The following is a 26,013-nucleotide window of genomic DNA, read 5'->3' on the forward strand; positions in this document are numbered from 1 at the left end:
TGAACACACAGAAGGAAAATTAATGAATTGGTTAATTTTGTCTTTCCTGTACCTTAATCATTCAATCTTTACCCAGAACACACATACCCCTGTGCGATATATATTCTTCTAAATTTTTTACCACCACAAATGGAGAATTATTTTCATCACCTGCTGATTTCATTTGTGCGTATAAAGCATTCAGTTACCATGCTAAAGGAAAGTTAAGAGGCAGCCCAGACCCTTGCTAAGCTAGTGTTCAAGGGTGACCTGCTCAAGCATCTCGAGGCTGCTGTCTTTGACTTAAACAGCCTGGCCTGGCTGCACTGCTGAAGCTGCCAAGAAAGTAAACCAGGATTCTTGAAGGCTTTTCGTGCTGGAGTCACATTTGCAAATCTTGTTTGGAACAGGCTCTTGACAAAGATGGTTCCTCCCTGTGTTCCTACCGCTCTGGCTTGGTTCAGTGCAAGAGGGCTACCAGCAGTTTCCGGAAGTCCCCAGAGGTGTCCGAGCGAACCATGTCAGAGAGGGACTTCTGATACTTCTCTTGGAACTTAGCTTTTATCCCCTGAAGGTCAACCTGTAGGAGAGAAGACAAGAGCAATGGAGACGGCATTTACAGCGTGCTCACCATAAATGCAGCAGCACTCTGCGAGGCATGTTATTCTCCTTTGCTCATTTGTGCCTCAAAGCAACCTTCAGAAGTGGGGGCTATTATTCGTCCTATTTGTGGATGAGAAAGGGAAAACTGAGTTCAGCTCCCCAAAGGTTGCAGAGGTGTCTATGTGTGTATGTGTGTATATTCCAGTAAAACTTCATGGACACTACAGCTTGAATTTCATATGATTTTTATATGTTGCAAAATTTTACTTTTCTTTTGAAATTTTTACAGTTATTTAAAAATAACCCATTCTTAGGTAGCAGCACTGGGCAAAAGGCAGAGATTTGACATGAAACCTCTTTTCCTTTTGTACCCTGATCAGCAAGGGCATTGGTGCCAGTCAACAAAACTCAAATCCACTTGTAGGACTTATTTTGAATCTAATTCATTGGAAGCTTGAAAACCTAGGTGGTAAAAGTGGGGAGAGGACTCAAGAAAAACAAATTAAAAGATTGTTCTGCTCTAAAGACTTACAGCCTAGGAAGGGAGAGAACACTTGTCGTAGAAAAGACATAATTCCAGATGGAACATAGTGAGCCTCATAAAAGAAGGACAGCACTGTCTTTAAGCAGTTTTGTTGCTTTTTCCCCCCCTTAACTTTTTAATTTAAACTCTATTTTGCTTTCTAGACAGACCTACAAACCATCACTCAAGTTATGATTCTTTTGACTCCTGCCCCAACTAGAGAGCTGAACAAGAGGAGAAGGGGGGTGAGTGAGGAATTGTTTGAAGTGGGTGCTGAGCAGCAGAGATCCTGGAGCAGGCAGGTGGTGTCTATCTCCTTGCTCCCTTGGCTTGTGCACTGCTTGGCTGGGGGGGGGGGGGGGGGGGGGGAGAACAGGAAAGGGGGGGTGAGGGCACACTGTGGCTCTGTTCTTGTACCATAATGCTTTGGGGGGTTAGTGGTTCTGGCTAACTATATCTGGCTGGGCCTGAAGCATTCTTTTTGGAGATATATATTTATATTGATTTCAGAGAGGAAAAGAGAGAGAGATAGAAACATCAATGATGAGAGAGAATCATTGACCGGCTGCCTCCTGCAGGCCCCTACTGGGAACTGGGCCTGCAACCCAGCATGTGCCTTGACTGGGAATCGAACCGTGACCTCCTGGTTCATAGGTCGATGCTCAATCATTGCACAGCACCCGCCAGGCAAGGACCTGAATCATTCTGAGGGAATGGTCCACATGTGGAGATGACCCAGGACATGGTCAGTACTGAGATGGCCGAGCATCTTGGAATGAACACTCCATAGCCCGTGTTGGAATGGACATGGAATCCTGAGGAGCCCTCCGGACCCATTGTTCCCCTGGGGTCTTGTAGAATCCCTGCCCTGCTCTCCACCTGCCTGCTCCTTCGAGTGCCTCAAGACTTTGGTTGGGGGGGTTGAGTTGCTAAGAGACAGAGAGACGGAGAAGACAGAGACCTGGAGAGGTAAGGGAAAGGGAGAGATTTGGAGCCAGGAGGAGAGAATGAGGACTGCTGGAGAGGGGCAGAGAGACAGAAGAAGGGGAAGAGGGAGGAGAGAGAAGCATGGACTTTAAGAGAGAAAGAAAACTATGAATAGGGGAGAAGGAGGAGGAGAAAGAGGGGGAGGAGAAATTCCAGGAATAGAACTAAAAACGAAAGAACAGTCTTGTTGCTAAGCTATACTTAAAAACAACAGGGTTAGATGTTAAGTATTATTTGTCAAAAGCTGTGGGCCAGAATTTGGGTTGGTATCCTTCCCCCTCCATTTAACAATTTCTTGAGGGAAGATGCCTGTGGTTTTCAAGTGCTCAGTTACTTCATTCTCCAAGGCTTCTCCTACTGCAGCTGAAATGCGTTTCCCATAATTTTGTCATTTCTTCTGTGTGTGGCTCTATATTCCAAAGCATTTGCTATGAATCCTGACAGCTGCTCCCAAGCTTTGGGCTACTCATCCCCCTGTTGCTTTCTCTGTCCCTTTCTTGCCATGCATTCATTCTCAAGGGGTACAGTATCGTTCCTACCAGGGCAAAAAGTGGTTCTTACAGGACAAAAAAAACTCATTTTTTTTTTTATGTAAAAGTACCTATAAATGGAACATAAATAAGTATACAGTGTATTTGTGGTGTTGACATTTCTTGACGGGGGGGGGGGGGGGGAGGGGGGGAAGAGGAGCAATTAGGAAAAAAATGGGTCCAAAAAGACTCCTTAGTGGGGCGATTGATAATTTTAAAAAAGTTGAGAAATATTGTACTGAGGTGTTTCTTGTGCAAAATCGGGCTTCTGCTCATTAAATGAAGGCCTAGCTCAGGAGTTAGGAAATCGTTTGCTCATTGTCTGTACTGCTGGGTGACCTAGGCCATTGCTAACCTTTCAGTGTCTCAGTTTTGCCTTCCACGAAATGGGACGGAGCCTAGCTGCACTGCCCAGGGCTCCACCAGGTCCCCTTTGCACACTACGCGAGTTTTCTGGAGCCACAGATGACAAAAATAGAAGCGGCTGTCCGTATTGTATGTTTACAAAAAGCGACAGGTTGAGGCATAGCACAAGATCTTTCAGAGCCCAGAACACAAAGGATGTCTTTGTTTTACTTTTTCTGTAAATAGGCCCTTAGTAAAAATGATTTGTTGATGACATGATGGCAAAAAGAGAAGTTGCAGCCTGCTACTTTGGAGTTGAGTGTGTCTTACCTCAGCCCTGGTCACAAAGATGTGAATTAGTGTCTCCTCATCGGTCCCCACACCCTTCATGGCCTTGTACAGACGCTCAGCAAAATAGCCCTCCTGGTCGCGGGCACACCTCACTGGCGGGTGAGGGAAAAGAGAACATGAGGCAGTCACATTTGGTTGAATAACATGGAAGGAACAGAGATGGCCAGAGTGTCACCTCCCACCCTTGGAGGCAACTGGATTATGGAGCAGGTGTTAGAAAGGAGCGAACTCCATTCTGTTATATCATGGGATCTGGAAGATTCCCCAGGTCAGTGCACCTGGATGCTTCAACCAGAACCCAGTCAAAACCCCTTCTGACAAATAAGAACCCCCCTGATCCCCAAAGACGCTTGGCATGCTCAGGCTCTCGCTACAAAGTTCATGCTTCTCACCAGCAGCAATAGCTTCCCATCTCATTGAAATCTCTGACATTGGAGTTGGGTCCCGAGAGGAAACAGATGGACCGGCAACCTTGCTATAACACAACTTCATGATGTTGGAGATTCCCTCGGTTGGCCTGCAGCTGACTTTCCTGTGCTAAACAACCTTCCTTCCCTTTGTTTTTCTTCCCTGGGTTTGTTCTGTGAGTCTCATCTCTGGATCTTTTCCAAGTTCTCCACTCTCCTCTTAGTTTGCGGTCTGGGATGTGGGCTTGATGAAATGTTCGATCTTGCCTACGGGTCACCTTCCTAGGATGCTGCTAGTTGCTCTCATCTGGCCCTCTCCCTGCCCGCCGGCTTTGATCTGATCCACACATTAATGAGGCATGGGTTTGACTCACCAAGTAGGAGATAGGATGCACCTCTGGGGATCAGTCATTCTTTTCTCCCCTCCTCCCAGGCTCCTATGGGCCCCTATTGACTAACACTTTGGGGGAAATGAGCCATTTCCTCTTTAGGTTGTTGACATTTACCTGGAACACGTCATGTTTTTTATGTTAGTGATTGATAACAAGTAATAACTTCAGCATATGCCTGTACTGCACAGCCTTCAGATGTCCTTAATGGAAACTCTCGTTTTCTAGGTCATTGCCCAAGTGTTGGATGCTTATGAGGAAGAGAGAGGAATGGGATTAGGGAAGCAAAGTCCAAGTTGGGGGTCTGTCTTCTACTTTTGTAGGACATGTGTCAGCCATCAGAGTGTCGATGGACAAGAAAAACCCAGACCCAGTTGTCTGTCCTCTTTAGCCTGAGAACAATCTAAAAGCTACTGAGTTGGCGGTGGTGGTTGTGAGGGGAACCTGTCGATTTGGGGAGTAGCATGTTTGGGACTCTGCGATCCCTAGACATTCTGAGCTAGTGCCCTCACAGTCTCTTCCTGAAGACCGTCAACTGTGTGGTACTAAGTGATGGTGACATGTCTGTCTGCCTAATGTCCACATGCTCTATACAGGTGTCTTTTCCCTTGGCATTCCGTCTTCCTGATATTTTGGGGAGAACATTCTCAGCTTTTCTTCTGTAGATAATCTATGCTTGGTAACAACCTCCGTCCTTAGCGGTGGCGCAGATCCCTCAGAAGTTTGGATGGGGCTTGCTAGGAAAGCGATGTGAATAACAAGTGAAAGCCCGGGCAGCCGCTCCACCCCAAGGCTGCCTCCTGCTCCTTCTTATGTCAGAGCAGGTGTTCTCACACTCCAGGCAGCATAAGCGAGGCCCTCGGGGATCCTGTCAAAGTGTAGCTTCCAGGCTCCGTTGCTAGAGGGTCTAAGTGGGTAACCTGCAGTGGGCCCAGAAAACTGGATTTTCACACTGTCGGGGGAGTCATTTGGTCTCACAGCCCCTCCTCCTTGACTTTAGCCATAAACCGGCATCTGTATGAGATGGGTGGGAGTATGGGATGAGAGGACTGTCTAGAAAATGTAGTCATGAAGTCATGTCTGTCTACTGTGTGGTTTCTTCTCCAGGTCTTTCCCAGCCGCTTTTATGTTGGCTACAATGGAGGACACCTATGTCCTGGTTTCATGCTCCCAACTACAGGGCCTGAGCCTCTCCCGCCTCTGACCTGCCTCACTCGGGCTGTGTTTGTTTGTCATTGCTGTCGCCTACTCGGTTGATTTGTGTGCATCTGCCATAAACTGGAAGCTTCTTAAGAGCAGAATGTGGACCTATTTACCACCGATCCCCACACCTGGCAGGACCCCTGGCCCAGGCAGGTGCTAAGCACGGGTTAAAGAATTGAATGGTTTTATTACCATTAATATTAATAAGGGTTTTATTCATCAATAATTAATATTCGTGAAGATTAATCTTACTCTTTTGACTGGAGTTTTCCTGATTCTCTGCACTGTAAGCACAGGAAGGGTTTAGAGCCTCTTAGCTGGGCTATGAGTAAGTCTCTCCACTTACTTAAGACACTCATTCTTTGAGTCCTAAGGACAGTCGACCATGTACATTCAGTAGAGTTCAGGGCTTTCAGGCCTCTGTACATCACAATAGAAATCCTGCTCATTTGAATGCAAAATGAGGATGGATTTTTTAAAAATCAATTGCTGACATTTAAAAAAATAGTGGCAGGGGAAGCCGGCGGGGAGAAAGAAAAGAAAGAAAGAGGAGAGAAGGCCTGGCAGTTGGAGCACATTTTTTAACTTCCAGGGCTGCTTTCTTGGTTCTTCCTCTTCTGGGGAAACACCTCTCCATTTCGTGTGCCATTTGGGATGGTGCCCTGGACTCCTTGCCACAGGAGTGTGGACAATGGACAATGCCTTCATTCCAGGGCTTGCAAAAAGGAAAAAGGAGCCTGCCAGACACAGCCCATGCCCATCTCTCTCTGCTATTTCCTGCCTCTGGGCTACCCCTGGAGAGAAGGTTCTGGTGCCTGCTTGGCACGGTCAAGATCTGGTCTCCCTCCCAACTCTTTCTTAAAGGACCTCATTCATCCCCAGTGTTGAAGGGAACCAAATGGAAAAGGACACCCTCGAGCCATCAGGCATGTGCAGCAACCTGTTCGTGAATCCAGAACCTGGATGCTTTGGAGTGTGTGTCGTATGAACTGCATACCATTCCCTGAGACTGAACAATGGTCCCAGGCTGTTGACAGATGCTCTCAGGGACCTGCAGCCTTAGTGGGACTGTCGTGAATGCCTTGGTGTGTTCCCAGATGACCTCTTCAGGACAAAGGCACTCAGTCCAAGTGTTGCCTGCTGGCTTCTCACAGCTGAGTCCCTTCCAAGGAATTGTCCTTCAAGGAGGGAGCAGCCTCACCTAAGCTTGCAAGTGCTCCTGGGCTGCCACCAGCCGGCTGCTTGATGTGCGGGCCCCCTTGCCTCCACTTTGGACCTTCCAGCTTCAGGACTCCTTGGGGACCAGCAAAGCTCCTGTTCAAACTGTATCACCTTCATTCCCTGCCTTGCCCAGTGCTGCCTGGAGATGTTGTTCCCAAACTATCCTATGAAAGCTTCCTGCTCACAAAGCTCCGTCCCCGAGTCTGTCTCCAGGCAGCCCAGCCTGTGTCAGGGACCCGCCTGGCTCTGCTTTACCGAGGGTCAAGTAGGCCTTCTGCAGATCTCCCGACGTCTCGGCTTCAATGGCCTCTTCGATGTCTTTACCGATGAGCTGGAGAGACAAAGTCCAACCATTAGTTCAGGTTTTGCTTTGGATGCACTTGGGGCCCTTCCTCCACAGAAAGCACTAAGCTCTCCCAGATTTGGTGACGCGGCCTTAAGGAACTCCTGTCTGGCCTCGTGGTTTGCGGGGCTGAAGGTGGTTGCCCCCACTTGAGTGGAGCTCTCGTGGCTGAGGAGTTAGTCCAGATTTGACCCCTAATGGATTTGAGCCCAGTCAGGACCCCACCCTGAGCCCCAATGTCCTCCTCTGCAAAGTCAGGGGATGGAAGAATAATGAACATGTATTGTACAGTATCAATAATTCTTTATGTTTGTTTATACATAGTACTGAGTTTCCTATGTGTTTTTTTTAAATTCCATTTCTAATTTTCTAGGAATTAGAGATTCTAATTTCTAGAAGGCTGTGGTTGTAATCATCTGACCCACACCTTCCTCGTCTCCTTTGTCCTGGGACTGGGGACTCAGTCTCCTACAATTTGGGTGAAATAAGTAGCGGCTGTGAAATTCCTGGGAAGAACTTGGTCTAATGTTTCTGATAGAGTGGGGCTGCAGGGGCTAGAAGGAGGGTGAGCTGACCACATCAAAATGCCACTTTCCTTCATTCTGGGGTGATTCCAAATGGTCCTATATTCACCACCAGCTCGCATATCGCTCTGCACAGCATTACATGTTAGGTTTCTTTCCAAATATTTACAGAAGCTGAAGTTCAGAGTAAAGTATGACTGTGCTTAACCAAGTATCGGCTGGGTGGCTGGGCTGTTCAGGGCAGGCCAATAAAGAGAAAGGAGGGCTTTTTGTTGGGCTCGGGAAACTTGTCTAAGCATTTGAAATACTGAAACATCTTTCCTAGAAATTATCTTCAGAGGATATGACACAATTGTGATTCTATAAATAATGGGGGCCCCGAGGACACGCCAGTGGAGTTTGTGGAGTTTATTCTGAAAACGCAGGCCAACAAAATATTCTTTGTGATGCAAGCACCATGGATGTGGGGGGCGGAGGGCCCAGATTTAATGACGCCCCGTTGCTTGGTCTCCGTGGTTCGCACACCGAGTGGTCGGGTGTGTGTAAAGGACTGGAAGCAGACCCTGTTGGCGGCTTCCGGTCCCCTCCTTTCCTTAGCTGTCCCCAGCCTTTAGGGGGTTGATGTGGGAGCTGGTATTTCAGGAGGGACTGGTATCACTTTCCCACGGATAGGGTTCTTGTTCTGTAGACTGAGATTGCGTTTCAAGAGGACATTGTATTCATGCAGGTCTGTGTTCACTAAACAAATCCTCGCATGAAAACACTTTCTGTTTCTATTGTTCATACTGGGCCAGGCAGTGCTTTTCCATTTGCTGTAGAAGCTTAGCCTACACAACAGATAAAAGCAGAAAAGCAGAGCCGTTCTGGGAGGCAGGAGATGGATTCCTTTGCCAGTCCTGGGCAATAATGCCAGGGTCTGCCCACTCGGGGTCTCTTCTTAGCACAACTCCAGGGGGCGCTATTCACACAAAACAATGAGAAGGCATTGCTCCCTCTTCTCTATGTACCCCCTGTCCCAAACCCCTCCTGGTAGCTACTAAGGCACCTCCAGGGGCTCCATGGAACACAAATGAAAATCAATTGATGGGCCCAAGCAACTGTGACTCTCCTTTTCAATGGCCAGCTTTTCATTTCCAGAAACATTTAATTCTTAGGGGGCTCTTTGGACAGAACCAGGTTGTCTGATCTTAGTATAAAAACACATTGTGAGGGTGAATTCCAGACCAGCCTCAAAGGCTTCTAGTTAACCAGGTAGGGAGAGTTTTAGAAAAATAGGGATGTAAACCAATTCCTCCAAATTGACAGTGAGCCCACAGCAGAACCCTACAAAATGGCTTTGGCTACAGCAATTAACGGGCTAAAATACAGACCATAAGTCTCCGACCCCAGAGAATCTGACTTAGTAGGTCAAGGGTGGGGACTGAGAACTCTTATTTTTAACAAGTTCTCAAGTAGGTTTGATGCTGTTGTTTCAGGATTAATATTGGTAGAGAATAGCCTTACTCAGGTACTTAGTAGTTTACACACACACACACACACACACACACGCTCGCATGTATGTGCCTTTATAGTCACAGGCAATGACAGCCATCCCAGAACCTCTATCCACGGTCCCAGTCATGTGGGAAGAAGGTCGAGGTCACAGAGAAGGTTTTCAGCTCAGTCTGCACAGCTCCAGGCATAGAGGCCCTGGGAGTGTGGGGTCAGCTGCCTTTGATCATGTCTCTGGGCACGATTTGAAAGCAGAAGGCCCTCAAGGCTTATATACAGTGATGATAAAATTCCGAAGCTTTATTGTCTTTTCATCTGCTGGCAGCACACAGGAAACACTATTTCGAGTGAGGAGCAGCCAGCTCCAGCCGAGGTAGGAGCTCGGGCTGGGGAATCTTGGAGTTCTCGTCCACTTTCTGCTACCGACTTGCTGTGTGGTCCTGATCAGTTACAGATGGCTCCTGACTCACAGCAGCCTTTCCTTGTCCAGCGGTCACGGGCAGCAATGGCTGCTCAGCCTACATTATAGTTACGTTATAGTTGTGAAATTGAAATGAGATACAGGGCACAGAAGTGCTTTGAATAGTTAAAAGCACTCCACCAATATAAAGTAGGAGACCAGCGAACTTCTGATACTCCCCAAGAGGCTTCTTGCAATTAAAGACTGCTATTTGGGGAAAGACTCACCATTAAGTGCCTAAAATAGCTACTTCACTTTGTTGGCTTAAACTTTTCATTAGATTGAAAAATTAATTGTATAAAAATAATTTATACACATCTCTTCAGGAGTGTAGCTCTGAGGTGTATCACATCCATCTTGGGGGTGGTAAGCACTTAAATTAGAATGATAATAACAGCGAACGCCTGTATGCTTACCGCTTACCAGGTGCCGTCCTGAGCCTTTTATGTTTGTCTTATGTAGCTCACGAGTTAACCCTCTGAAGGTGTACTGGCGAGGATCGTGGCTCCTGCTTTACAAATGAGGATGGAGAGGGTAGGTCCCCTGCCAGTGGTAGATCCGGGACCTGAACCTGTGCGCTCTGATTCTCGGGCTTTGCTCCTGAACTTGACACTTCTCTGCTTTCCTAGCCTCCCTTATAAAGCAGCGTTTCCCAGACTTGTCATGGCCTTTGGAGCTGGACTATTCTTTGTTGTAGGGGACTGTCCTATGCATTGTAAGATGTTTAGCAGCATCCTGGCCTTGACCCACTCAGCCGTGGGCAAACTACGGCCCGTGGGCCGGATCCGGCCCGTTTGAAATGAATAAAACTAAAAAAAAAAAAAAAAAGACCGTACCCTTTTATGTAATGCTGTTTACTTTGAATTTATATTAGTTCACACAAACACTCCATCCATGCTTTTGTTCCGGCCCTCCGGTCCAGTTTAAGAACCCATTGTGGCCCTCGAGTCAAAAAGTCTGCCCACCCCTGCACTAGATGCTAGTAGCACACAGAGTAACAACCCCAAATGTTTCCAGACATTATCAAATATCCCTGGGGAGGGAGGGGGCGCAAAATGATCCCTGATTGAGAACTCCCTGTTGTAAAACAACTCCCCACCTCCCAGTTCCATATTCCAGATGGTGGCTTCTCTTAGAAATAACGCAAGACTCAGTTTCAATGTGACTCCTTGCCCTGGTGCTTGATCACTCACAATTTGATAGGCTTGAAAGGTGGCCCGCAGCTGCTTGTAGCTCCTCTTGGCCAGGACGTCATTGAAGGCAAGTTCGTCAGTGCCCCAGCGGCCCTCCCCTGCCTCCGGAGTCAAACACAAACATTTCATAAAAGCCTTTGCAAAAAGACTGAATAGACAGTGTTGGGACCAGGCCTCACGTACAGGAAATGATAAAATATACTTTGAATAGAAGCCAAATTGATTGACTAAACACTTGAAGCTTCTAACCCATGAGTGTACTTGACTTAATGGTTTATATTATTTACACCCCTCCCCCCTCCCACCTGGTTACAAAATGGATCTGAGGTGGTTAACCCCCGAGTATAAGAATAGGACTTATTCCTTTAGGTTCATGATGACTGTAAATATAACAAAATATTTCAAAAATCATACATTTTTCCTGAGTAACTCCCATGTGCATGAAATAAAGAAACGTTTGTTGGAAGTAAGGCTAATACATTTTCAGAAAGATGTTGCCGAGACTGGCACGCCTGCCCACTTACATCATACAGCTCTTTGGCATCCTGACCAGCTAGATCTTTGTCCACATCATCTCCTTCATCACGATTAGCCTAGAAAAATCGACACATTGTTATGAACTTGTGTTCCTGCCTGAGCACAGAAAAAATAAAGGGGGGAATGGGATGGTTTCAGAGGGGTGGCCTGGGAGAGTCAGCCTGGTGAAGCGCTGCTCTTTGCTGCCATCTTTTGGGCACAACTGATAAACAGAGTAGTTTTAGGACAACACTTGTTTTTTCTTTTCTCTTCTTCTTTTTTTTTTCTTTCTTTTTTTGTAGGAATCAGGTCACTCATAAACCCACTGACCTCTTAAGCAGGCTGAAAGCACCCTCACACTGTCCCCTAAGGTCAGTCTATTGGAAAGTTAATAGTCTTCCTGTCAGAATATCGAAGTTTGCCTCCGAGGGCCCCACTCCTGAAGAATTCTGAAGGTTGGCTATGGAAGGTCTTGAGGTCTAACCTAAGCCCTTTGTGGCAGAGAATTCTAAGATGACCCCAGTGGCCCTCACCCTTGCATAATCCCTTTCCCTCAACTGTGGGCGAGATGTGTGAATGTAATGAGATAGCACTCCTTCGATTATGCTGTGTTAACAAGGCAAAGGGGATGTTTGCAGATGTGATTAAGATCCCTAACCAGTTGAGATCATCAAAAGGGATAGTGTTCTGGTGGGTCTGAGCCAATCAGGTGAGTTCTTAAAAGGTCAGAGATGGAAGAAGTCAGAGAGATGAGCTCCTACAGGCCTGGGAGAAAACAACTTTGAACTGTCTATGGGGGCATTTGTTTTGACAAGGACTGCAGATGGCCTCAAGGAGCTGATAGTGGTCTCTGGTTGGCAGCTACCAAGGAAACAGGGACATCAGTCCTACAGCTACAAGGAGCTGAAACCTGCCAACCTGCCAAGCTTCAGTAAGCTAGTAAGAGGATCCAGGTCCTCAGATGAAATGGTGGCCCTGGCCTGACTCCAGGGTCTCAGCCTGGAGAGACCCTGAGCAAAGGACTCTGCTGGCCTTAACAGGATTCCTGACCAGTAAAAATGGGGAGATCACAGAACTGTGTTGTTTTGAGTTGCTAGGGTTGTGGCGATTTGTTATACAGCAGGAGAACCCGTATATACTTCCTACCGCAGTCCGTCTATCCACATGGAGAGGCATGAGCAGAGGAAATGCACAGAACTCGTAGGATGGATTTGTCAAGGAGATACAGATGCTGTCTGGCTGGAGGCCTGGCTGGGAGCTGTGTCCTTGCAGGGCCAACTCTGAAAGCCCCACTTTCCTGGCCAAGCTCCCTGCAGGGTTCTTACAGGGAGACAGAGTTGTGTTGTGAAAAGGGCCCTGCTTGGGTCAGATGGTCTGGTTCTGGTTCCTGGGCTGGGTCTTAACTCTATGTAAACCCGGGCAGGTTACCCATCTTCTCTGAGCTTGAGTTTCCTCTTTGACAAAAGGAGGCGGTGAGGCTCAATGAGGTAACTCGGCAACTTTCAACCTTCTTCATCTCATGGCACATAAGCTAATTACTAAAACTCTGCAGCACTCCGAAAAATATACTAGTATTTTCTGCTGATTTGGCAAAAAAAGGTATAATTTTGATTCATTTATACCAGATGGCTAATGGTTGTGTTGGTTGTTGTCATTTTTTTTGTTTGACAATCTAAGGGAAAAGAGGTCAGTGCCCCTGACTGAATAGTCAGATATTGCGTGTTTTAAAAGTTCTTGCGGTGGACCCGTTAAAAATACCTGAGATACTCATGAACAAAAAGGGATTGTAAACTGCAAATGACTAGACTATTATTGTGGGGAAATTCCCAATTGAATAATTTCACAATAGCTGATCTGACAGCCTGGGCTGATGATCCATGGGAAGCACTTTTCATAAAAGAAGGAGATGTTTACTGACTACATGGCCTTTTCCCGTCATGGTACCATGTTGCCCAGGGCGGTTTCCCAACCTCAGAAAGCTCAGGAGACCTCTTTGCTCTTCTTACCTGTAGCAGGGACACCAGAATCTTTTTTAGGTTTCCACTCGTATCATCTTTGACATCTGATTCAAGGCTCCTGTCAAATACTTTTGAAGAAGAAAAAAGGAAGGAAGAAGCAGAGGGTTTAGTTCCCCACAGGCATTTTGAAAGGAACATTCTTCATCTGAAATCAGACGAAAGGTTACTTACACCTTTGGTAGGCCTCTTTGATGGCGATGATTTCCTAGAAAAGATAATAAAAAAAACAACATCAATACTCCGAGGTAGGTTAATGGATAAGCTACAGAGACACACACAGAGGGAAGAGTCCGGGACTGGTCTCTGGACACTGGATGCTTCCAAAGAGGGCCAACCTATGGGTCAAGGCGTAGGCCTGGAGCAAATCCCGGGAGGTATGGAGGGGCCCCTTCCGTGCAAACATTTTAGACACACGAGTAAGGTATACGAACATTCTTCTTAGCTCTAGAAAGGGGTATAGCTAAGCTAGTGTCTTTCATTACCTCCTCACCACACTTCACACCTCCAACCCTACCCAGGTAGCCAGCGTTGGAAGTTCAGTGCATATCTTTGCAAATAATTTTCTTTGCCTTTGTAACATATATGTGTGTGTGTGTGTGTGTGTGTGTGTGTGCTACTGAAAATATATAGAATCGTTTTGTGGATGTGTTTTAAAAGTGGAATACTGAACATATGGTGCTTTAAGTTATTTTTTTCGCTCAGTAATATACCTTGGAGATCCAGCTATGCTTATACAGTTACCCAATGTTTTCTAAATGGACGTAAAAGGTTCCTTCCTGCGATAAACCACAGTTTGTTTGGCCAGCCTCCAGTTGATGGACATTTAAGTTGTTTCCGATTGTTCCCTACTTCAAACAAGGCTTTATTCAGTAGACAATTTGTTGTGTGCAAGAGTATGTGTTTGTGTACAGGGTGTGTCCTGAGACAGTTGCTTTATATTTCAATGGCTGGTGCCAGGGGATCCACTCAGGCGCTGCCTCAGTTTACACTTGAAGCAGCAGTGGGTGCCAGGCATTTCTGCACAGTATCACCTGCAGGCTGTTTAAAATGAAAGTCAGCATGCAGTGATGGGTGGTGGGTGGGGTAGGTGGGCAATAGCAATGAGAAGCCTGGCTCCTGTGCTTTTGTGGGTGGGAGGGGAGGTAGATGGGGGGTAGGGGGCCCACTTGTGTCTAAGCCAGCGGTTCTCAACCTGTGGGTCGCGACCCCTTTGGCGGTCAAACGACCCTTTCACAGGGGTCGCCTAAGACCATCCTGCATATCAGATATTTACATTACGATTCATAACAGTAGCAACATTACAGTTATGAAGTAGCAATGAAAATAATTTTATGGTTGGGTCACAACATGAGGAACTGTATTTAAAGGGCCAGAAGGTTGAGAACCACTGGTAAGCAGCTCCCTTCCGTTTCCCCTCCTTCCCACCCAGTACCTGGATCTGCCTGAACCCGGGGCCTGCTCTCTCTCTCTCTGCTTTCCTTCTTTTTACTGTCAGACCTACTTGATTGACAATAAGGGGCTTTGCTTGTTGTTTGAGACCAGGACCTGTAAGGAACTAGGCTGAGAGGGAACAGCATATGGTCAAGTAGGATTAGAAAACTACTCCTCAAAGTAACCTCCGGCCAAGGCAGGCTGCCGAGTGCCCTGATCTTGGACGCTCGAGGGGACTGTGGTGCTCCTGCAGCGGGGAGACCATTGAGGAGGGAAAGTTGTGTGACTGTTGGGCTGAACAGATGCCACTGCCCTTTGCTAACCCTCCTCTAAGGCACAATTTTAGATGGAAACTCCCAGAAACGGAGGGTTTTTATTATCTCGTGGGAAGTGAGGAAGTCCAGGCAAGCTCCGGAGAGGGTTTTGGAGCATGGTGGCGCTTCTGGAACGCAGTCGGACAGCCCAGGCCCAGCAGAAGCCACCAGCTCAGGGTCGTGGGCACGCAAGGCTTAAAGGGCCTTTTAGTGGCAAAGCTCTGTTGCTTCCTGCTCCAACCACTGCTCCTGGTTCCTACCCGGAGGCCTCACGACTGTTGGGATTTTCTGCCATTTTCTTGCTGGGCCTCCCCAGTTTACTGCGATGGGTGGTTGTGGAAGAGGGAGGGGTGTCTCCAAATAATGATTTTAGACCCTCTTTATCCTTGTGGCTTCTGGAACCTAAGATGAATGGGCTTCTCTTGGGGCCTTAGCAAATGCTCTTTTCAGCTGCTGGAATGTGGCATGTGCCCAGGGGACAGAGGAGAGGGCTGCAGATGGAAGGACACAGGAACCTCCAGAGAGGGGCTGGCAGCCCTGGGGTCCCCCTGCACCACCCACCTCTCTGCCTCCGTATGCCCACACATGCTTGGACTGCTTATCACAGTATTCATTCCAGAGACCTGCAAAGTCGGGCTGGGAGGGAGGAAGCAGAGCCTTTCCTGCTGCATATAAAACTGTGCATCTGGCCTTAACCGGTTTGGCTCAGTGGATAGAGCGTTGGCCTGCAGACTGAAGGGTCCCAGGTTTGATTCCGGTCAAGGGCATGTACCTTGGTTGTGGTCACATCCCTGGTGGGGAGGTGTGCAGGAGGCAGCTGATCGATGTTTCTCTCTCATCGATGTTTCTAACTCTCTATCCCTCTCCCTTCCTCTCTCTAAAAAATCAGTAAAATATATATTTTTTTAAAAAACTGTGCATCTGTTTAGAAAAACAAAGGCTGCTTTGGTACAGCCTTTCTGGAAGCATCTATTATGTCAAGCCAGTGGCAGTAACCCCAAGACTGACAGCCAGAGGATTGAAGAGGCATCTCTCCTGCATGGGCCAAGCGGGCACATTTCTGCCCAGACACTTGCTCACCCAAAGGGTGCAGTGTCCCTTCTGCCTCCTGCTGCCATCTCCGAGGGGTGCGTGGGTGCTCCCTCGGGGCCGGGGCCGAGGGCTTGGCTGGAACTAACCTTATTGGTTCTTGTGCACAGGACCTCGATGAGCATCGCCTCATCCGTGCCCAGACCCTTCATGGCCTTCTGCAGCTGCCGGGCATCGTACTCGCTGGGGCGGTCCAGCAGCGCCAAGGCTGTCTTCTTGAAATGCCCGCTCAGCTCACTCTCCAGCACCTCCTGCAGGTCCTGTCGGAAGACATCGGAAGCCCTGGCTTTGAATGGCCTGGCAGGAGAGGGGCAGGGGTCTGCTCTCCCACCGCATGGCCTCGATCCACAAGAAACCTACTATGGGCACTTCAGGGGTGATTGAAACAGGAGCTCTATGGACACAGTGACCTGCTCTGGGGGACAGTGGTCACCCTGATTACCCATCCATTCCCCCCAGGACTGGCAGAGGGGCAGAGAGAAGATTCTCTGCTCATGTCTGGAGGCCCCAAAGGTGAATCACAATAACAAGCAGCATTTGCAGAATATTTGGGGGTTCAGAGGGCTTTCTCACTGATCCCCAAAACGGCCCCGGCAAGGGATGTATGGACAGTACCCCCATTTACTGACCTCAAAAAGATGAAGGACTCACCCCCAGACACTCAGCCAGAACGGACTAAAATACAGGCTTGTAATTTCTAGGGGGAGCAGATCTTTTGTCACCCAAATGGGAATGTTTGAAAGTGAAAAGGATAATTTCAGAAGAAAATAAGACTAAACAGGGACCTTCTTGGGCAAACCGGATGTCTGGTCACTGGTTTTCTTGTGAAATCCTGAAAGGAACACTTACAGTAGTTGATGTTTGGATTATCAGATCAGCTGTCAAGGTATCACAGTACTTGTGTTCAAGTCACCCTTATTTTACTTAATAATGCCACACCCCCATAACTTGTATTATAGTACTAGAGGCCTGATGCACGAAATTCATGCACCTCCGCCCACTGCCGCCGTGGCCCCCACTCATTGCAACTTTGTCTGAAAGGAAGGAAGTCCAGAAGGACATCCAGTCTAAATAGCATATTACACTTTTATAATTATAGATTATTGCCCCTGATTTTCATGGAGGCTTGCTACGCAAAAGACCATAAAAATGATGTCTATACAGTTGTGATACAATCACTTAAAAAAACTTTGATATGTTACTCTAATGTTTTAAGCTTGTCTTATTGATTTACGATGTCTCTTATTTATTACATAGTGTTATAATTGTTCTGTTTTATTGTCAGTTACTGTTACTCTCTTCCTGTGCCTCATCTATAAATTAAGCTTTAGCATAGATGTGTATGGATAGGAACAAACAGGATATATTAGGGTTCAGAACTATCTGCAGATTCAGGCATCCTCTGAAGGTTGTGGAATGTGCCCGCTGTGGCTGGGGCTGCTGTATATAAAAATGCAAAGAAACCCGGCTGCCTATTCTGACAAGCCACAGGCATGAAAACAAGTCCTCGTGTGTTTACATTCTGCTTGGACACGGAAGTCGGCTCAGGGTGCCTCGGCCCTAACCCTGGTTCTCCAGCTAGCCAGTCATGTCACCTGGGGACGGGTGTTCTCTCTGAGCTCAGCTGGCCGGGGGACTTCGGTTTGTTCGTCTCTAACGTCTTCTAGCTTCGCGATGCTGTAATTCTAGATCACGTCTCTGGAAGTCCCGCTGTCTGGAATTGCAAAGCTTTGTGCCAGAGCATGCGCCCTTTATCTTTACCAGAGCCCCGAGGCCCTCACTTCAAACACACTGACTCTTATTTCACAGTAAAACTGAAGAAGCCTGCGTCGGACTTTCCATATCGCTACCATAGGAATAGACATGGCACTTGAGGGGCTGCTGCAGTTAGAGGGGCTGGCATGGATGATGGCTCAACGTCATTCAGTCCCATTAAATGCAGCCGAACTGCAGTGTTATCAGTGAATGACATTGTCAAGCCTGAGTGTGAAGAGAGATACAGAAAGACGGTAGAAACACAGCCATTGGGGCCACCTGGTGTATCAACAAACAGCTGTCTCATGGCGACGGGTTCTCCAGGAGGGAGTGCTGGCCCCGCGGTCCTGGATCTGAGTCCTGGTTCTTTCTCTTACTTGCGTGTGATTTTGCATAAGTCATGTAAACAAATGAGCTCCATTCCTCCTCTCTGTAAAACGGGAACATTCATGCCCAGCATAGCTCCCCTTTGCTGCTATGTGCTGGCATTCTCCTGCTTGATTCGCCCAGAACCTGAGAAGGGAGGTAATTATCATTGTCCTTCTATATGTGAGGGGACCAAAGACTAAAGGGTTCGTTGCCAGCCCAATGTCAAATTAGTCAGAAAAATCCATCTCTCGGTATGTCTGTTTATAAAGAGTGATTGAAACTATAGGGGTTTCATAAATGTGAATTAGAATACATTATAATAATTAACACTCACTTTGCATACTGATCATTCTAATGACATTAAGAAAAGGTTAAATTGTGTTCATTATATAGTAATATAAAATACAAAGCCTAATGCATACTTAGCGATTTCTATACATAACACCATCAACAACAACAAAATGAAAGAAATGTTTTGGTGGCTTTTTTTAGTTTTCTGTACCCATCACTTATGAAAGATGTGTCATTCTTGAAGACAGCCCAAAAAAATGAAGAATTCTTCGATAAAGACCCACTTGTGAAAACTGATTTTCAAATCACTGGCCTATCTGTAAGTTAATATGTGGAATTAGCCCAAATGAGTGGAGAAAATGGCAGAGGGATTAATAGAAAAATGAAGTCAATTTAAAAAAAAAAATGAGTTAGAGAATACTGGTTTTACGGGCCATTAAGTTAACGAGGCAATTTCAGTTTTTCTGAAGTCAATTCAAGTTTTAAATAGTTATTTCATTTTTCCTCTTGGGATAATTCAGTGAAGCTGTAAAGACACTCTCTGCTACCTGGGGAACATCGAGGAGGCAGAGACGTCAAGGCCCAGGCCGTATGCATGCTTGCGCGGACCCTTGGACTCACCTTGCCATACGTTGCCTTGTACTTTTGCTTTATTTGTTGCCTCTCATTCGATGTCCTGCTTGATAAGATTTCAATGATGGTCGCTTCATCAGTTCCTAAAGGTCAGGAGAGAGAAGCAAAGTAAATGTGAACAAGAAACAAGATGGAGATTTATTGTAGTCAAGTGTGAGGAAGCCAGGGTCGTGGTCAGAGGCTGTGGTGGAACCCAGAGGGACCCTTTAGCTTTAATGTCTTGTGGAGAATGGTATTCTTTTCACTCGCTTGACAAATATCCGTGGAGGCCTTACACTGCATGAAGCACGGTGCTAGGCATTGTGGTGGTAAAAGGAAGAGTGTGTGGCCTATTCCTTAATTTCACTCCTAAGTATACACTCGAGAAATGAAAACAAATGTCCATACAAAACGTGTACACAAATGTTTATTGCAGCATCATTCATAATAGCCAAAAGATGGAAACAACCAGAATGTCCATCAGTAGACAAATGGATAAACAAAATGTGGTATAGCTATACAACGGAATATTATTTAGCCAGGAAAAGGAATGAAGTACCAATACCAGCCACAATATGAATGAGCCTTGGAAACATTATGCTAAATGAAAGAAGCCAATCTCAGGAGACCACGTTAAATGATTCCATTCATGTGGAAGTCCAGAATAGGAAAATCTATAGAGACAAACAGTAGGCTAGTGGCTGGCTGTGTTGGGTGGGGGACTGAAAGCTGAAGAGTGGAACGTTTCTTTTAGAGGTGATGAAAATGTTCTAAATTCAGCATGGTGATGGGCCATTCCCTTAGTCTTAAGGATTAGTTCCACTTTACAATTCTGGGGAGACCTAGCTTTTTTATTTCAATTAGAGAAACAGAACATTCTAGGATGAGCTCACTTATAAAAACAGTAGGGGTGAATTGCCTGCCTCATTCTGGTTCAGTCCCAACACTGTTATTTATGTTGTTCCTCTTCATTTCCTCCTGTAACATTACCTACGTAATGTGTATCCAGTTACTTCCTCTGTGACATTTTTTTAACTTCTGAGTGCCAGAAATCTCACCTCAAGAGGGATTTCTTTAAAAATCTCGTGAATCCACCCCTTTCTTTCCATGTGCGCTGCTCTTGCCTGGGTCTAGGGCACCCGTATCTCAAGCCTGGACCTTTACGCTTGTCATCCCGGGAAAGAGCCTTCCTATCTCCCAGGTGGCCCCTTCGCTGTATTGTGGCAACCAGGAATCTGGGGCTCATCCCTAGCTTCCCGTTTTCCCTCACCCCACATCCAATTAGTCACCACTAACACCTCACTACCTCACTGCTCGGGTGCAGCCATTTCTGTCCATCTTCACCTCTGGCACATGGCTCAGCAGAACTAATGACGCCCGTACGGGTTTCCTGCTTACTCTCCGCTTTTCCAATCAGCGTCCCCTATCCCCAGAATGACCTTTCTGATGAACAGGTCAGCCTCTTCGTCACACCTTTCAATACAGGCCCCTTTAAATCCATAATCCAGTCTCAACTAGTCAGTGGGGCACATGAAGCCTTTTGGATTAGTTCCTACTTGCCTCTCTAAGCCTGCTCCCTCCCCACTCACCTGCTCCCAGGCCTCCCTTCCATCAATTCTATGGATCACTTGCAGCTTCTAGTACAAGCAGCACTTTCTCACCCCTGGGCGTTGCATGGGCTGTTCCCTCTACCCGGAACATCTTTATCTTTGACCATCACGTTCACTCCTACTCCTCCTGTAGGACTCAACTCACTGGCTCCCGTGGCCTGTTCTTCTCTGTCCTGTCTACCACGCCACTGTGCAAGTTCCATGGACTGGGGGGTTCTGCTCGCTGCCACTTTCACAGAGAAGCTCTCAGTATTTCCCGGAGGACTTGATGAGTGAACGAATGTTCAAATGCATGCATACATGTATGAATGAATGAATGAATGAATGAATGAATGGAGAAGTTTGCACTGAATTCCACCGAACCTTGTCTCTGCATTGGTGTCGGCTGCATGTGCTTCTCAGGTGGACTGTATGTAACAGGGACCAATGAGAAGCCCTCTACTCTGATGCCATAGTCAACCTATACCTGCATAATTCAGGAAAATGGAGTTAAAATGTAAAAAGTAATGTCACTTAGACTTTCCTTCCTGAAATGCTTTACAAAGAGAAATCAAAGAGCAAAGCAGACCGGAGATGGCTCAGCAACCGCCTGGAGGTGTGGGGATACGTGGGGAGACGTGGGGAGGCGTGGGGAGGCGCGGGGAGGGAGGCGTGGGGGAGGCGTGGAAATGACTAGATTTCCCTCAAGCCCCTTGAGTCTGGATCTCAGGTTTATCCTGGGAGCCGTTCCCACTACCCAAGAAGGGATTAACTGAACAGTGACCTCATCTTACATTTCACAATATGCGTGTCATCTAAGCAGTCTGTGCTGCCCAACGATTTCCTGTAAACATTTACAATGGTTTGAGGCACTGGGGCCAGTCCCCAGTGGTTCTGGGAAAGACTTTTAAAAATACGCGACAAGAAGGAACCTCAGCCCTGACTGCATGGGACACTGTCGAGTAATTACACAGCAGAGGTCAGGAGAGGGTGACCAGCAGCCTCGGGAGGGCCTCCTGGCTTTTGCTTTCCCAGTAATTTTCTGGGAAGATACAGAGCTGAGTTTCAGCAGGATGAAGGTCACTGGGTTTGAAGTGCCCTTTGCTTCACACCAGGGGCCCATGTGCCAGATGAGTGAGCCCCGCAGTGAGCCAGGGGCAGCAGCTCAGCTTTCCTGCCTCGCCGAGCCTGGGGCTGCAGCCCCATCTTTGGTGCCCAAGGGCCAGTGGGCACCCTAGCCGGTTTGGCTCAGTGGATAGAGTGTCGGCCTGCGGACCAAAGGGTCCCGGGTTCGATTCCGGTCAAGGGCATGTCCTTTGATTGCAGGCTCCTCCCCGGCCAGGGCCCTAGTCAGGGCTCATGCAGGAGGCAGCCAATCAATGTGTTTCTCTCACATCGAGGTTTCTCTCTGTCTTTCCCTCTCGCTTCCACTCTCCCTAAAAGTCAATGGAAAAATATCCTCGAGTGAGGATTAACAACAAAAACACCAGTAGACTTTCCAGTCCCTCCAATTTCTCCTTTGGAAATGGAGGTGCAGGGAATGAAGCACGAATGAAGGAGGATTTTACCTGCCTGGGAGGGTCATTATTTTCTACTTGCCCACTGGATTAGTTTCCTGGCTCCGTATTAATTTCCACAAACTTGGGGGCTTAAAACAACAGCAGGGCCTCACTCCCCTCAGAGGCTCTGGAGGCGGCAGGCAAACCTACTGTTTCTTGGTTTGTGTCTGCATCGCTGCCTGTCTTCACTTGGCCTTCTCCCTGGGTCTTCTCTTCTGTCTCCTTTAAAGACACTTGTCAAAGGATTTAGGGACCACCCAGGTAATCCAGGATGACCTCATCTCAAAATCCTTAATTACATATGCAAGGACCCTTTTCCCAAATAAGTTCATCTCTCCGTTTCCAGGGGGACATGTTTTTGGAGGAGGAGGGAATGGGCACCATTGAACCTGGTGTACCCTCAGCCATAGAGAATAAGGACCTCACAAGGGTGGGCCTCTTCGCTGCTCATACTAACCTAATCACCTTTGTGTGGACTTTGGATCTGAGCATATGGTTGAAAAGGAGGAAATGAGCATATAGTGAGGGCCAGTGAGGTGCTGGGCCCTGTGCTGCCTGCTTTATCCTCAGCACCTCCCTGTGCGGAGGCAATATTAGCCCCATGTTGTAGACGAGACAACGAAGGTTAGGGCACCAGTAAGTGGCAGAGCAGTAGCTCAAATCCAGGTCCAAAGTTCATCCCCATGCCTGGGGGGGAGAGGGGAGAGCCTGGGCTCAGGGTGGCAAGGTCGGCTCCTGCGTGGCTTGAGCAGCATTGCTTCCTCTCCGTGGACCTCACATGGGCTAGACCTCGCTCCCCAAAGTGAGGTTCCGGGACCTGCTGCATCAGCATCACCAGGGAGCTCCCTGGAAATGGACAGTCTCTGAAACCCCTCAGGTCCCCCCAGTCAGCGCCTGCATATGAACGAAGACTAAAAGGACATTAGGTTTGAGCAGCTGGGGACTAAGAACATCTCCATGGCAGCTTTCCTCTCTAAGATCCTCTTTCTGTTTCCGGGAGGGAGAATGGCAGCCATCCTTTTATGCTGGGGTCCATACACTCTCAGGATTGAGGCATTGTCTTCAGAAGGGCCCTGCTGGGATGAGGGCCGCAGAGGGACACAGAGGCCTGAGAGGAAAGCCTGACAAAGAGCATCAGCACTGGGGGGACAGTCAGGGGCTGTTCCCCCCACCCCCCAGGACCCAGACCAGTCACTACTTAGGAAAGGTGAGGAGAGACACCAAAAAACAACAAGGAAATCTCTAAGTTTCATGTTGCTCTTTGAAAAAATCAAATATTATTTTGTGGCATAGCATTCTTGTTATTTTGAATTGAGTAGATGGTGAGTGGGTAGAACGTGCACATAATCTTTTGAATTATGGGGCCCCTAGACCTGCTCTACTCAATACAGTGGTAACATGTGGCTGTTGAGGACTTAAGCTGTGGCTGGTCCAAGTTGTGATGTTCTGTGAGTGTAGAATACATATCACATTTTGAAGACTTAATGTGAAAAAAGGGTTTTCAAATATCTCATTAATAATTTTTATATTGATTGCTGAAATATGTTTGATACAGTATTGACTAAAATATATAATTCAAGTTAATTTCAATTTTTTCTTTTAAAATCTGGCTTCTCAAAAAATTTAAATGACCCACAAGGCTCACCTTTGTGGTTGTTGGACAACAAGGCCCTGGACAACAGTGACGTCTGAGTATTAAGTCCAGCCCTAGTAGGGATGGTATATCAAGGAGATGGGTGCATGGCCTTGCTGACAACTTTTGCCAATGATACAATTTTGCTTTGGCTTGTGCTTCTTGGTAAAGGTTGGAATGCTAGACTTTCAACCAAATAATAGCTTTCCAAGATAGCCCTAGTTTCTGTTCGCCCACCCTCATTTCATAACTTTGGTCTTGAGCAAGATAATTAACCTCTGCGCCTCGGCATTCTCATGTTACATTATTACAATACAACTTTACAGGGTTGTTGGGAGGATTATACAAGATGATGGACATGCACTACCCAGCTTGGCACTTGGCACTTAGAAGGTGCTCTACAACCGTGACCAACACAAGAGTGGTCCCACCTTGTGGCCACATCCAAGCACATCCAAAAGGGGGGAGAGAACAGTGCATGACTTTGCCATTCAGTAGGTGTCCCACCTGTGCTTACTGAACTACACCCGCATGGTGGGCTGAGCATGTGGGGATTTATCTTTAACCACAGCTGAATCATTCCCACACCCACTTCAGCTCTTGGTTCCAACCCACATCCAGGTGTTAGGACCTCACTCACGAGGCAGCAGGGAAGCATCTGTGAGGCTGGCTCAGCCACTCTGCAAAACTCAGATCTATAAACATGCTGCCCCTTCCAGGCAAATATATCTCCCGACAGTTGTTCAAACATAAGATTGGCCAGGTCTGGATATAAGCTAGGGGCAGCTACTGCTGAGCTTTCCTCTGATGCCCCAAACCAAGCAACCTGGTTGACATCCTTCATTTCCAGTTCTCTCTCTCTCTCTCTCTCTCTCTCTCTCTCTCTCTCTCTCTCTCTCTTTCTCTCTCTCTCCCCCCTCTCCCTCTCCCTCTCCCTCTCCCTCTCCTCTCCCTCTCCCTCTCCTCTCTCTCTCTCTCTCTTTCTCTCTCTCTCCCCCCTCTCCCTCTCCCTCTCCCTCTCCCTCTCCCTCTCTCTCTCTCTCTCTCTCTCTCTCTCTCTCTCTCTCTCTCTCTCTCTCTCTGATTTATTTAAGAATACTTACTATGGAGAAATCTCTTCTACCACTTCCCTTTCAGATCTTTTCCAACCTCAACTCCTTTGAGTCCTCCCAACATTTCTTGGGCAATAAAGGGATACGAGGGGTTTAGATAACATTAGCCTTCATGAACTATACTTCTCCTAAATTTTCTTCCACCTCCAGGGCAAATTAAATGTTGTACTATCCAATTTCTAACTGTTATATCGAATTCTGAAAAGCAATAAGATCCGATTATAACTTTGGAATCTTTTATAGAGAACCTTAGAAGTAATCAACTTGGGTTAGCCTAGAGGATACAAGTTAACTGGGAAGTCATCTTCCTAAAATCATGGGAAAGTTGGACATGAGATCAAATTTAATCAACTTCAAAAGTAAATTAGCAAACAAAATACATTCCATACCCATTCCTTTGCAGGCTTTGTTCAGCTTTTTGGCGTCTCGATTCACATCAAAACCCTGATGACTTCTCTCTTTGGCCTGCAGAAAATAATTGAACAGGAGAGTGGATAATAACAGGCATTCTTAAATTATCTGTGGCCAAAATTGGTAGCTCATTAGAAGAGCAAGCATGTATGCAAATGAGGGACCAACTGCCACTTTACATGTGGGTGTATGTGGAAATCAGGCGGGGATACTCTGGCCCCAGAGAGATGGCTGGTACTCCTTGGGACCAGCTGGCCTTGGAAAGCCATGGAGAATAGGCCCCTTTGTTCTCAAAGACAATCAGCCTGGCCAGCTCTGAGCTGAGTGATTTTCATATCAACGCTACCTTTGTGTGACTGTCTCTGAAACAGAGTGTAATGCAGTGGGCCAACGTCCTGCAATGGTGGTTCCCCCTTTTGCCGTATGTCTAGGGAATAGGTGTTGCCACCCAGAAGCTGAGGACTCTAGGATCTTATTCCAGATCCACTTGGTGGCCTGGGGTAAAGCTTTGCCATTCACACAAAGAAAGACAATGTTTAGTTAAGCAGAGGTACCATATAGACCAGCCATAGCATAGTTACTGGTTTTTACTGCTCCTTGGGGAAAGAAAGTTCTATGTATACACTAAGCTAATGTTTCTCATACTTCAGTCATTGGCATAATACATGCACTGATTTGCCCACAGCTACTTAATTCTACATTATTACATTATTATTTGCTTACTATTTTTGTTTCAACCGACCCACTTTGTTTTTACTTAAAAGT

At 47.0% G+C, this 26,013-nt stretch overlaps 1 protein-coding gene across 1 annotated transcript; it reads right to left on the reverse strand.

Annotated features, from left to right (window-relative positions):
• Positions 1-25,334, reverse strand: ANXA13 (annexin A13). The gene is made up of 10 exons (XM_036337552.1): positions 25,227-25,334; positions 18,954-19,048; positions 16,007-16,177; positions 13,255-13,288; positions 13,072-13,151; positions 11,074-11,142; positions 10,550-10,651; positions 6,794-6,869; positions 3,298-3,410; positions 1-559 (listed from the first exon to the last, which is right to left on the reverse strand). Exons 1-10 carry the CDS (start codon positions 25,228-25,230, stop codon positions 440-442), a joined length of 864 nt encoding a protein of 287 aa, XP_036193445.1. The 5' UTR covers positions 25,231-25,334; the 3' UTR covers positions 1-439.
• Between the last annotated feature and the right edge of the window lie 679 nt (positions 25,335-26,013).

This window comes from Myotis myotis, unplaced genomic scaffold (genome assembly GCF_014108235.1).
Source record: "Myotis myotis isolate mMyoMyo1 unplaced genomic scaffold, mMyoMyo1.p scaffold_m19_p_16, whole genome shotgun sequence".
Taxonomy (NCBI): domain Eukaryota; kingdom Metazoa; phylum Chordata; class Mammalia; order Chiroptera; family Vespertilionidae; genus Myotis; species Myotis myotis.

Excerpts from the sequence above, each read along its gene's own strand:
- ANXA13 (XM_036337552.1), bottom strand. Across the intron at positions 16,178-18,953 it reads ACAAGGCAACGTATGGCAAG|GACCTGCAGGAGGTGCTGGA; the intron begins GTGAGTCCAAGG and ends GTCTTCCGACAG. Across the intron at positions 10,652-11,073 it reads ATGCCAAAGAGCTGTATGAT|GCAGGGGAGGGCCGCTGGGG; the intron begins GTAAGTGGGCAG and ends TTGACTCCGGAG.